This window comes from Propithecus coquereli, unplaced genomic scaffold, assembly GCF_000956105.1.
Source record: "Propithecus coquereli isolate 6110/MARCELLA unplaced genomic scaffold, Pcoq_1.0 Scaffold574, whole genome shotgun sequence".
NCBI lineage: Eukaryota > Metazoa > Chordata > Mammalia > Primates > Indriidae > Propithecus > Propithecus coquereli.
The window spans coordinates 1,129,757-1,144,121 of record NW_012151663.1 but is presented as its reverse complement, the minus strand read 5'-3'; the positions used below and the strand labels follow the sequence as shown (position 1 = coordinate 1,144,121).

Here is a 14,365-nt window from a genome sequence, read left to right as displayed (position 1 = left end):
AAAAAAAAAAGAAAAAAAAGAAAAATAATAAAACACTCATAGACTAGTATGTACTAGCCTGAATTACATCTTACATTAACAAACATAACTAACATGAGAATTTCAAAATAATCACAGAATCTTCCAAGCCTCACATTGTTTCACAGAATGTAGCTGTATCAAATACCTAGTAAAATAAAATAGTCTGTATATCCCTTTGAAGTTAGTTGCCTTTTATTCATCAGATAAAATTAATCTTGATATAGTTCTTTGTTTTTGTTTTTTTTTTGGAGACAGAGTTTTGCTCTGTTGCCCGGGGTAGAGTGCCATGGCATCAGCCTAGCTCACAGCAACCTCAAACTCCTGGGCTCAAGTGATCCTATTACCTCAGCCTCCCAAGCAGGTGGGACTACAGGCATGCACCACCATGCCTGGCTATTCTATATATTTTGAGTTGTCCAGCTAATTTTTCTATTTTTTTTTCAGTAGAGACAAGGTCTCGCTCTTGCTCAGGCTAGTCTCAAACTCCTGACCTCGAGCGATCCTGCCACCTCGGCCTCCCAGAGTGCTAGGATTATAGGCGTGAGCCACCACACCCAGCCAATATGGTTCTTAATGGTACAAGTTTCATGGAAATTTCAACTAAAAATTTTATTCAACTCATTTGGAATCTGTTAAATTGGATTAGAAATCATTTATCCTCCCAAGTAAATGCCAAAATAACTTTTGAACATTAATTTAATGAAACCTATCTTCCTTAAAACTGTACTAAGCCTGTTTGAAAGGACAAAAAGGTCAGCAAGATGACCCAGACAGATCAATAATGACAGCCAGAAAGTCTGCTCCAGGACAGAGTAACCATTTCATGCCATGTGAATCACCATCAGAGAAACTTTATAGAGCAACCAGTTAAAGGAGGCTGATGCGAGGTCTCCAATTATTAGTCCAAGTTCCTATATATTAATGGTTTAGTCAACATCAGTAGAATAATGGGAAGCCTTCCAGAGCAATTCATTTCCGATAGCCTGTGTTCACATGAAAAAATGTTAGTTTATATTGTGTTACTTGTGACCACATCTCGTGGGCATCAATCCATTGCACTGTGCATATTGCACCCAGTAAGTTCCAACTGATATTCTCAAGGAAAACAAACTCTCCAGAAACCTTGATAAAATAACATATTTATCAAGATTGCCTGATCTCTACTTATTGGATATTTTAAAAATATTTTAAGAGCCCCTAAGCCTGCCTGACACCATTCTTGGCACTTTTAGAAGCAGTACAGCATAATGGTTAAGAGAGTGGATTTGGGGGCCTGACTACCTGAACTTGAGTCCTGGCTCAGCCCTTTACTAACTGTGTGATCTTGGGCAAATCACTTACCCACCCAGTGCCTCAGTTTCCTCATCTGTGAAACAAGGAGGGTAACTGCTCCTCATAGGGCTGCTATTAGGATTAAAGGAATTCGCATATGAAGAGTGCTCAGACAAAGCCTGGGCGCAGCGAGCACTGTATAAATGTTAGCTATGACCGTTATTAAAAGGATATGAGATGAAACAGACATACGGAGTATCCGCGGAATGTGTAGGAGAGATAAGACAGATACATAAAGCAATAAGTGTCATGAGAAAAACTGCAGATAAAGTGTGTGGAGGACTCTGGAGGAGGAACACATTGTTTTCTGCCCGGAGGAATGAGAAAGGGCTTTATGGAACAGGTGATCATTGAGCTTGTTTTTGAACATGTGCAGATAAGAGGAAGGGCACTCGGGATAGAAAAACCAGTAGGAGGAAAAAGAAATGGAAAAGTTCATGGCATTGTAGAAGCAAAACAGTACGTGCTCCATACTTCAGTTGTTAAAAATTCTCTTTTTCCATAGTGTGAGTTTTAAATTTCTCTTTATGTTCCTCGGAAAGTGTTGCTCCATGAGCAGACTTTCATTAGAATCTGTAGGGGCCTACCATATATCACATCACCCAGAAACAGCCAGCCTGATACAAGTGGCTTATTAAAGGCTTACCTACGGTGGGGGCGACACCCGGTGGAGGTTGGGGCGCTGTCCTCTAGCATGCAGATATGCAGTGAATATTGATGGCGAGTATGTAAGAGCTATGTTGCCAACAGCTAAAATCCAACAGCCAAGACACAGAAGTGGGAGTGGCCCCTCTCACCATCACTCCCAGTAACCCACCTGCAGAGCTTGTGCTTCCTGGACCTACAATTCTGTGCCCTGCTGAAGGTGGAGACCTGGTTTGGGAGGGAGAAACCTTTCTATCAGGGGATGCAGTAAAGGTTCCACCACAGTCATGGATAAGAGCATATGGTTAGGTTATAATTAAGAGCTTAGGGTTAAACTGAGACAAAGCAGGAACCTGAAATGACCAATAATTTTGTCCACACAAAAAACAACATCCCAGATGATGTCGGCATGGCTAGATGATGGCTAAGAACCATCCTCTGCCTCACACTTAACTCTGCCCAAAGCCTTGGCAACACATAACCCCTCTCCAGAGACACTCAGACACAAACCTAAGACTCTTAATTTATTGGAGCTCCAAACTGAAATTCAATCCAGTGATAGAAAAAGAAAGAAAGGAAGAAAGGGACAGAGGGGGAGAGGAAGGGAGGAAGGTAGGCTGCATTTCTTTCTCCCCAGACTGGGACTGCGATTTGAATTTACAACATGATAAAATGGAATATGAAAACCTTCATAAATTTTTGGAGAAACACCTATAAAGATATTTTGACTTTCAAATACTGTTTTTCAGTGGAAGGTCCTAACTTAAGTATATCAACCTTAAGGTCATGACAATTTTTGCTTATAAAATCAGAAAATTATTAACAACTGTAAATAAATAAACCATTGTATCATCCCTAAATCTTACTTTTTAACTATCCTAAGATCATGTGAAAGGAACATAAAAAATCCCTCAGAAGCATGAACTCACTCGAAATCACCTAACCCTGTTCTGAGCCTTGCTGCACAGTCTTATACACACCATAATGTAACTGCGTGATCTCCTTGACCCAGGCTGTGTGATAGATCACCTCGAATTCCACCAGCACATAGGAGATCCTGTTATACTGACGGATGACAGCTTTACCTTCCAAACTGGACAAAATGTCTGAGTTTTTCTGTTTTTCAAGGAAAAAAAGAAAGATTTGTTTTAAAAGATTGCTGTCATTTTCATAGCCACATCATAAAACTGTTCATATGTAAAATGACGTCAAATAATTATGCTACCAATTTAGATTCCACGTTAGAGTAAAACAGAGGTGGGGAAGGAAGTACAAGCAAGAGGGAGACGCAGGGAAACATTGTCCGCGCAGAGGGAACACTGCGAAAGGAAAGACAGGATCTAGAAAGAGAGGCCTCGAGCCCCGCGGCCAGCCCCAGGCAGTCAGAGTCTCCACCTCTGATTCTCCGTTCCCATCTCCACTTCTCTGGGCAAGGTGCAATTAACGGATTTTCTCTGAACTGTAAATACCAGGGTAAATTCCTAAATTCCAGCACACAAAAGGTAACCATAGATCAAAGAATAACAATCGAATTTATTTATGTAAAAACTGGAAGATTAGGTTTCGATTCACGTACGTCAAACAGGGCAATCTCTGCCCTGCCACTATGGAGTCAATTAGGGATCGACTCCCTACCCCGCCTCTCTTCTAAGGGCAGGGCTTTAATTTTTCTTTTTAATACTGAGAACAATGAAATAAATGATTGTGGCTAAACAAAAACAACAGAATCTTAATATTTAATAATGCTTAAATAATAAAATTACTTGTAAGATGACTGTTTTGCAGTTATTTTGTTCTATAGATACAACAAGCAAATCAACTCTACTCTGCTACTATGTCTCTTAAGTAAAAACAAGGACAAAGAAAAGACAAACTGGCAGTTTCAGAATGCCAACATGGCCTAGACTATCCTGTTTTTCTGAAATCCAATAATCTTAAAGACATAGAGAATGAATAGACTCTATTACACTCCACCCTCGGTGTCAGTTCTTCACACAGGAACACACTCTGAGTATATCTTTACCTTCATTGAACATATATATCAGTGACTTATCTGTCCACACACACAAGTAAGCTTCAGCACTAGGCCTATACTTTATTGTGTTTTCAAATTTTTTAGTTTTTAAAAGGCTCTATAAAGAGTCCTGTTTTATTAAAAGACATAAAGTGGTAAGATTCACCGACTTCAAAATAACTGTAATTAAACTGGCTTATCTACTGAACAAGAAGGAAATGACTTAGTCTCTCTCAAGCATATTTATAAACTAAATTTTCTTTGCCTGGTAAAAGAATTGGCTCTTTATTGGACACCGATATTACAGGATAAAATATAGTTCTCGTATTAAAACCACCATAATCCACATATTATAAATTTAATTATTGGCTTACAAAGAAATAGTTGATGGGCTCGCTTATCCGGCGATAGAGCTGCCTCACCCAAAGTATTTTTCCTGCTATAGGGGGCATGTTGCGAGCAAGAGGTGGGTCATCTTTTTGAGAATGATAAAGCTGTAATTTAAAATCCAGAATTATTGTTTGAATTCAGTACAATGGAGAAGGCAAAAAACATACAGCTATGTTTGTATTGTTTTACCATCATTCACATGTCTTGCATCTTATACACAGCAGGGAGTCAATAGATAGGTAAGTGAACATCAGAGATGATAACTTGAAGCTTAGAAACAATGACGTTTGCAGTATTTGACACTTAATTCTCTCTTCACCTTTATTTCCTATTACATGAATTTCTTTCTGCTCTTACTCCAAATGTTAAGGAAGTATTCAAAAAAAGGAGCCTATAGCTATATTACATCTCTCACAACAGTCTCCAGAGCCGTATTTCTACACTCGGAAATACTAATTCAAATGGGCTTTGCTAGACACACACCTGAAAACCAAGGCAAAAAGCTATTCCTAAGAGCAAAGGGGCGAGAATCCAGCTGTGGCAGGAGAGAGGTCTATCAGCAGTGAAGGGATCGCTTTGAAAAGCTTGGCACAAGACAACGATGGCAAATACTTTCGGAATCATTTCCTTTTTGTACTAATGTACCATTCTGTTTATAACCGTGACACTTACCTTCTTCGTAGCGTCAAGTTCAGCCACATAATACTGAAGAATACGCTCAATTGTGTGGTTTATTTCTGACTGAAGACAGGGAATGTTCAGCTTCTGAAATCTAAAAGTAATTGAAGATGAATAATTAAAAAGTAAATGAGAAATATACTTAAGAATTGCTATAATACTAAACATCCATTCATTCGTTTGGCACTATTCATCCCAGGCCTCGTGCATTGTCCCAGGATACAGTGACGAGCAAGATAGATACAGTCCTAGCCCTCCTGGAGCCTACAATTATCTTATAGAAAAGGCGGACCACAGTCAAGAGTTACATAAATGATTACTTACATTACGAGGGGGCCGGAAATGCATATAACAGGGGGGCCTAGCCAAGTCTGGGGAGTAAAGTAAGACTTCTCGGAGAAAGTGACATTTAAACTAGATTAAAAAGATGAGTGAGGAGGTAGCTTAGCAAAGATGGAGGGGAGAACATTGAATGTACCTCAGCCGATGCTGACGCTCACATAATTCCAAATAACCATAAGCATAATAATGACCTTGTCGGCCAAATATCACTTCCATTTAGAGACTGAATGACACATAGCAAGTACTAAAACCACAACACCGCGGTAATACAATGAATTCACACCAGCATACGACAGGCAAAAAGAGAGAAACAGAGACAGAGACAAAGTGAGAGGTGGCCAAGAAAGCGGTACCTGCCATCTGTGCAGAACTGCCACTTGCCAAAGTCATTTTATGTCTGTTTTGACTTTTTTACGATGGTCTCACCAGGTATGAACCATCATTACAGAGACAGGGAACTATGGCAAAGCCAGACCCAAACCTAGATCTGCTGGCTCTCAGGGAAGAGCCAACAGGGCCCCTGTCATGGGTCCTGCACCTTTCCTGGGCTGGAAGGGAAGAGCCCCTCACCCACTAATCCAGGATTCCCTGCGCTTTGAGAGACTAGTGCTGCAGGAGAAAGGAAGCTGAAGGAGAGTAGATTTCAGGTGCTGGTACCACAATAAAGGGAGGAGTAACTCTTTGAAATGATGGATATGTTAATTGGCTTCTTGTAGCAACCATTTCACTATATATATCAAACATCATGTACACCTTAAGTGTATACAATTTTTTTTAAAGGTGCAGGAGCCCCTCAGGGGAGGAAATGGAAAGTTTTAGTATCTATTACTCTTAGATAGTCTCACTTTTAGAAATTTTTTTCAGTATGTAGAATTAAACATTATTTGTTCCCTTTCCAATAATACCTATGAAATTAACCTTAAGCATATTACATGGTGGGGAAGAAGGGAGAGTGAAAACGTGAAATAATTTCAGTTTCTTATTGAAAGACTTTCTACTACCCCAAAAAAATGCAATGAAAAAGTGTCATTCTGTATTTAAAATTTTACCAATCTATTAAGTAGTAACTGAAAGGTTAATATTTTTACATTTTAAGGCTTATGTAGGAGAGATTTCCAAGAACACCTAATTTGAAATTGTACTTTAGTTATAAAGTAATTTCACTTAGAAACTATACTGCTTAAAGCATTATAAATACCTTTGAAGCAGCTGAAGAGCCTGCTGAGAAGACAAGATTTTTCCAAAAGTACCACTCATAAATGCCTGTATTTGTACCTAAAATAAAATATTAATATCTAGATGATTTTGGTATTAAGGAAGAGATTAGTTCTGTTTAACAATTAATGGCTTTCCTATAGAATCGAAATAGCCTCAAACACATCTACCACCTAAGCATCTAGAACTGCACTGTCCAATACGGTGGCCTCTGGCCACATGTGGCTACTGAGCACTTGAAATGACACCGCTTGGAAGTGAGATGTCTATAAATGCAAAATACACATTTCAGAGACTTAGTACAAAAAGACAGAATGTAAAATATCTCATTAATGATTTTTATATTATGACATGTTAAAATTATAATATTTTAATATATTGAGTTGAATGAAGTATTTACTAAAATTAATTTCATCTGCTTTTTTGTTTATTCATGTGGCTACTAGAAAAATTTAAATCACATATGTGGTTTGCCTTTGTAGTTCATTATTACTAGATATCACTGATCTAGAGAATTTAGGAAAGGCGTGAGTGTCCCTTATAAGCATTTTCCTTTGGGATATTTAGGACTTCTGGTAGAACAATGTAACGACACTACAGACACCAGGGCCAACAAGTGTCATTTTCCAATACCACTGCTCTCAGAAACTTATGTGCCACTGCTAAGGAGGAATGAGAAATAGAAAATGTTCTTTCAAGATTCCCACCATCCCTAGCAGTGAATTCCAAACTCCTGATACCCAAAAGATGGAACTGAATCACTCTTTGCAAATTACTTTTACGTACAGATCATATTGGTTTGGTCTACTAATACATACCACACCCATGAATCAAACATTGAAAAAGGAAGGAAAATCAAAACACTGACCCCTCAAGCAAATTATTCAACTATTAAAAGGATAATATGGCCTCTAAATTTACTGAGAGCTAAAATTTGTATCTAAGACCACAATAAAGCCCTGATAACATATATTCTTTATTAATAAATCATAAAAAATAATGTAAGACATAACAAGTTTTTAAAAAATTCCTATTGCCATAAAGATTTAACTCCCACAGCATTTTGGAAGCCAACTCCACTTTACCCAACTAGTCAAACATTAACAGTAATAATTAACATATATCTTAATATCAGAGAGTTTAACTTTCAAAAACTGTAGGGAAATCTATGCCAAAAACCAAATGTGGAATTGTTGGAGTGGTAGAATTTTAGGATCTTTCTTATTTATATTGTCCAGATTACACGTAACATGGCTTTTAAAGAATTTTTTTAAAATAAATGAGAAAAAAATCTGATTTTTCTCACCTTCATGGTAAGGATTTCAGACTCAAAAAGTAGACAAAGTACATTCTTGTCCCTACCCGTATCTCCAGGAAGTTCTGCAGCAGAAAGGAGGCTATTACCTTGGTCTAAACTTAGGTTAACAGTAGTTTTCAGTAAGAGAGTAACTGAGGTCATATCAGCCCCAAAGGTGAGAGAGAAACAGGTTACAGTCTCATCTAACATACTTTCTGACTACCCCTCATCCCTCTGTGTCCCTTAATCTATGACACACAGGATACCAGCACCTCTTCAGAACCATCCTCTATAGCTACAGCGAGAATGTGGGCATAGAGCACAGAGCCAAAGGGAGAGTGATCCATCTTCCTAATCTGTTCTCAAATCTTCTCACACTTAAGATAAAGAATAACAAATTGTCTCTTAGACTGGAAAAATTACATTGGCTCCTTGGCACAACAAAAACTGAATACAAATTTTAGTGTAAATTAAAAATGAACTCTTGCTACAATATAGCCTTTGGGTTTCTAGTTATTCTGTGATATCTTTTATTGGATATGCTCATTTTTCATTTAAAAGAAAAAGAAAATATTTTGTGGCTGGTTTGAAAATTACTCATACTACAAATATTTTTGATCAATTTGTAGTATGTATTTAAAATAAATAGTAAATATATGAACAGTTATTTTAAGTGAATATTTACAACAATAGTACTGGATGGTACTACTGATTACTTTTCACCTTTACTAAGTGAAAGTATATATAATTACTTACCTCTAAACCATTGATTTTTGCCATGAAATCTAAGAAATCTTTGTCAAATTCTGTCCTTCTTGGATCCAGAATGTCATATTGGTTTTTCTTAACCCCTTGATAAATATTTTTGAATTTTATTGCCATAATATCTATTCCTTCTATGGTAGAATTGCTCAAGGCTGAATATGTTTGCACAACAGTTATCATTTCTGTAATCTTAAAAAGAGAACTGTTATTTTATTTTAAAAAATGAGATATTAGGCCCCTTCCCTAGAATAAGCTCTTAATGAATCATTAATTTAAAAAACAAAGCCATAAACAGGCACTAAAATCATTTAGCTAAAACCAACCAAGACAAGATAAAATAGAAAAAGTCTTCGTCACCAGTCATTACTACTCTTACACTATTTAAGACAGATGATGTTCTATCATATCCAAAGAGAGTTTACAACATTTTTCAGAAATTAATCACTTTGTCTTTCAAGGGGAAGGGGCAGGGAGAACTTGACTAAATAGCTTTATCCTTTTGTTCTTGAGAATTTTCTGAAAATCATTTCACTGAATCACTAGATTCAAAAGCTCCACCACTCGTGTGTCCCCAACTAGAGCTATGATACGTAATGGTAGCATAAATCCACCTGTGCTCTCCGTTTGACTCCTGCGTTCAGATAAAGGACTGACCCAAGAAGCCTCAATGATGACAGCAATCACTCCTGACCCCCGAAGAACCCTGGGAAACCCTCACGATGCTCTTTATTTCAGAAATGGCAGCCTCTATCCCAATGTATCAACACTGCCTACTTCACCAAAATGCTCAGTAACCACTTTTAATGGATTATGCAAAATCCTGGCCACACTTCAGGGTTACATTTGATAGCCCCACCTTTGAGAATCTGGACACCAATATCCACCAATTATCCACTGGGAGAGATGCCAGTCAACTGGCAGGTTCTTACTATAGGGGAACTGGGATAACCTAGCAATCAGGATACATTTCAAGTAAGGTCAGTGGGGGTGGGGGCAGTTGTTACATTAGCTCTGGTTGCTGAACCCTTGTGGCTTGAAGTTGTATCCTAAAAGCCAAGAGGCAGAGTTTCTCCAGAGATCAGGGTGGGTGTGCTAATGCGGCTGGCCAGTGATGCCCACTCCCTCTAACATCAGAGAAATGCCCAGGCTGCTATTTCACAGATGGATGTCCATTCTTCCCAGCATTAGACTTGCCACCAAAGATCTTTACTGCTAATGGGCTACCCATTAAAGTCTATCCCTCAAACTCTACCAAGCTCAAAAATGCACCCAAGTTGCCAAGGTTTCTGGCTCCTAGAAAAATTAAAGGTAAGGAGGACCCAGTCCAGGTTTATGCTCTAGTGGATTCAGAAACATTAAGCATTTTTGAGGAACAGGTCCTGACCACTGAGGCCTATTTATTAATTTGACCCATGCTAATATCCTTCTAATTGGACACTGGCCCCCCAGAAATCTCTATTGCTCATAAAACAGCTCTATACAACAATTTCTTATTTTACTTTTTTTTGAGACAGAGTCTCACTCTGTTGCCCAGTCTACAGTGCTGTGGCGTCAGCCTAGCTCACAGCAACCTCAAACTCCTGGGCTCAAGCAATCCTTCTGCCTCAGCCTCCCGAGTAGCTGGGACTATGGCCGAGCCACCGTGCCTGGCCAGTTTCTTAGATATGACACCAAAAGCACAAGCAAAACAAAAGAAAAACTTGATAAATTGGACGGACTTGATCAAAATTGAAAACTATTGTGTTTCAAAAGATACAATCAAGAAAGTGGCCCGGGCGTGGTGGCTCACGCCTGTAATCCTAGCACTCTGGGAGGCCGAGGCAGGTGGATCGCTTGAGCTCAGGAGTTCGAGACCAGCCTGAGCAAGAATGAGATCCCGTCTCTACTAAAAATAGAAAGAAATTGGCTGGACAACTAAAAATATATATATAAAAAATTAGCTGGGCATGGTGGCGCATCCCTGTAGTCCCAGCTAGGCGGGAGGCTGAGGCAGGAGGATTGCTTGAGCCCAGGAGTTTGAGGTTGCTGTGAGCTAGGCTGACACCACGGCACTCTAGCCTGGGCAAGATAGTGAGACTCTGCTCAAAAAAAAAAAAAAAAGTGGAAAGACAGCCCACAGAATGAGAGAAAATATTTGTAAATCATTTATTTGATAAGGAACTTACACGCAGGATGTATAAAGAACTTTTACAACACAACAATAAAAAGACAATTAACACAATTAAAAAATATGACAAGGATTTGAATAGACATTTCTCCAAAGAAGAAATACAAGTCGAGAGTAAGCACATGAAAAGATGCTCAACATCATCAGTCATCAGGGAAATGCAAATCAAAACCACCCACTGGGATGGCTTAATTCAAAAGTACAGATACTAACAAATGTTGGCAAGGATCTGAAAAAATTCATAACCCTTGCACTTTGCTGGTTAGAATATAAAATGATGGAAAATAGTTTGGCAGTTCTTCCAAAAGTTAAACATAGATTTACCATATGACCCAGCAATTCCACCTCTATGTATACACCCAAAATAAATGACAACATACATCTATACAAAAACTTGTACACGGATGTTCATAGCAGCATCATTACTAAAATCCAAGAAGAGGAAACAACCCAAATGTCCATCAACTAATAAGTGGATAAATAAAATATGGCATTATCCATATAATGAAATATTATTCAGCCACAAAAAGGAATAAAATACTGAAAAATACTATAACATAGGTGAATTTTGAAAACATTAGACTCAGTCAAAGAAGCCAGTTACAAAAGACCACATGTTGTATGATTCCATTTATATAAAATGTCCAGAATAGGTCCATCTATAGAAACAGAAAGTAAATTGGGGGTTGCTTACAGCTGGGTAGAACAGAGGATGGGTGTGACTGCTAATAGGGACAGGGTTTCTTTTAGAGGCAATGAAAATGTTCCAAAATTACATCGTGGTAATGATTGCACGGCCCTATGAATATACTAGACAACACTGACCTTTATATTTTAATGAGTCAATTGTGTGGTATATGAATTATGTCTCAATAAAGTTATTAAATAAATTTAAGAACAGCCTCAAAGAAGTATGTGCAAAGGACCCCACTTGGTAACTTCGCTCTCTTCATCAACCATACCTTCCTGTACTGGCTAGGTCAGGAGGTTACAAATAAAACACAGGCTTCCAGACATGTCTAGGAAATGCGCTTCAATCTATATAATGTCCCATCACTTTCCAACAATCGATGAACAGGATCCTAAATACTAGCGGGACCTGGCGAGTTGGCAAAGCAGGGGAGGGGTGGTACCTAAATGACAGCTTTATAGACTTTTCAAGGGCTGACTCTGAGCAGTCTCTGGTATGGGCTGCCCTATATCCCCTACAAGCTATCACTCCTCCCCAACCAGTCTGAGTAAGCAAATCAAAGGTTAAGTTTCTAAGCCATGTATGCCCAGCAAAAGCACCATCCACGCAATGCTTATGGATACACCATATATACTGGCCTAGAAAGAGGAGGTGTCTACACTTTCAGATATTCCACAACTACTGGGTTCCACTAAGCATTGCAGGTATTTCATCTCATACTTTCTCTAGCCTAATATGATGGTTAAGAGCAGAGGCTTTTAAGTTCAAGTTCCAGAGTTGGAGGTAGAATTGAGATCTTGAGACAGGTGAAGGTTTGCAATCGCTTTTGTGTGATTGGCAGAAGACAGTAATCAAGAATGAAAAAATAAGCTATAATAAAATGCAGTGATCTGTAAGCAGTATCAGATGGGTTGTAACAATAGCGAGAGAAGAGATCGGGAACCATAAATCTCAATGGCGCTACATAAAGTACAAAATGACCAAAAAGGCGTGGTTTGGGGTGGGGGTACTGTGGCTGCATAATGCTTACCTTCTCCAGTCTTTTACAGAAAGCTTCAAATTTTCCAAATATATACATTTCTGAAACCTCAAAAGATTTCTCCCCTGAGGATTCCAGAATCTGTTTCTTTGTTTTGTGAAAAGACGTCTGATATTCCTTGAATAGAAAAATGCAATCCTATGAGAAAAGTAAAAGAAGCAGGGGAAGGAAGGTGAGACAGTTGTTCAGGGATCAAAAATTCAAAAATCCTACCCTCACACAAAACTGATCACACCACCCCTCAGCAGGAGCTTTTGCTGTTAACAACAAAAATTCAAGTTCTCTGCCTACACATTAAAGGCCTGCGAAAATCAATATAGTTTTTTAATTTACATCACATCTTCATCTTCTTCATCCTATTTTCCCTTAACTCTTACCCTAAATCAAGGTATGACATATGCTATTTCTTTTCACATTTTCATGGCTAATTATTAACAGAATTCCCAGGAGGTCCAGAAATTATCTATCAAGACTGGGGTCCCCAACCCCAGGCTGTGGCCTATCAGGAACCAGGTCACGTATCACCGACGGAGCTCCACACCCACCGCCCCGCCTTGGACCACCTCAGCCCCTACCCCCACTACCCCCGGCCCACGCCAGTCCCCTGGGAAAATTGTCTTCCATGAAACTTAGGAACAGTCTCCTCCGCACAGCAGGAGGTGAGCACTGGGCGAGCAAGAAAAGCTTCATCTGTATTTACAGCCGCTCGCCATTGCTCGCGTCACCACATAAGCTCCGCTTCCCCCACTCCCACCCCCATCCGTGGAAAAATTGTCTTCCATGAAACCAGTCCCTGGTGCCAAAAAGGGTGGGGACTGCTGTATCAAGACATGTCTATTCAGTTGGCATTCATCTCTTAATCAGCATTATGTACAGGTATATAAAACATGAAGATTCTGTAATACTAATTTATCATCCAACAATCACTTCTCCAAAAGGAGGTCATGAAGTCTTTGAGGAGTGCATTGCTGGAATCCCAATATTTGAGCACAGCTACACTATAGCTAGTTAACCTATTAGAAATAAGAAAGAGGACATGGTTGCTAGGGTCTAGTAGGAATTAACTATCATGTCAAGCTGATATTTCCTAGAACCCAAACGATTCCTTTTTTAATGTTAAGCTTTTTCAAAGCCCTCAATAGCCAGTCAAATCTTTATCATAATGCCAACTCTCTGGTTCTGATCCTCCTACCTCCTTCTCCATTTGGGTAATCCCCATATCATCTAATTAGCAACCCTAATTCCATCTGTAATCTTAATTAAATCTTGCCACATGTAACATATGGACAGGATCTGAGAATAAGGACATGGACATCTTTGGGGGGATATTATTCTGCCTACCACAGCCATTAAATCAGAATTTCTGCAAGTAGGACTCAGAAATCTATATTTTTAACTAGTTTCCCAGGTGATTCCTATAAATATTCAGATCTGAGAATAAGTGGTCTCACTCCCTCCTCTATCTCAATATCATTGCTCTCTTCAACATCCCTGATTATTTTCCACTCATTCAACAAGTTTATCAGTGCCTACCATGTGTCAGGAACTCCTTTTTTTTTTTTTTTTTTTTGACACAGATTCTCACTCTGTTGTCCAGGTCAGAGTACCATGGTGTCAGCCTAGCTCACAGCAACCTCAAACACCTGGGCTCAAGCCATCCTCCTGCCTCAGCCTCCCGAGTAGCTGGGACTACAGGCACGTACCATCATGCCCAGATAATTTTTTCTATGTGTTTTTAGTTGTCCAGATAATTTCTTTCTATTTTTAGT

At 39.0% G+C, this 14,365-nt stretch overlaps 1 protein-coding gene across 1 annotated transcript in view; it reads right to left on the bottom strand.

Annotated features, from left to right (window-relative positions):
- Positions 1-14,365, bottom strand: part of DNAH8 (dynein, axonemal, heavy chain 8) — a 375,229-nt gene that overhangs the window by 317,838 nt on the left and 43,026 nt on the right. The window contains 6 exon segments of the mRNA XM_012658131.1: positions 2,965-3,114; positions 4,387-4,506; positions 5,075-5,174; positions 6,621-6,697; positions 8,691-8,888; positions 12,588-12,734. Of these exon segments, the coding sequence (XP_012513585.1) occupies positions 2,965-3,114; positions 4,387-4,506; positions 5,075-5,174; positions 6,621-6,697; positions 8,691-8,888; positions 12,588-12,734 (792 nt within the window).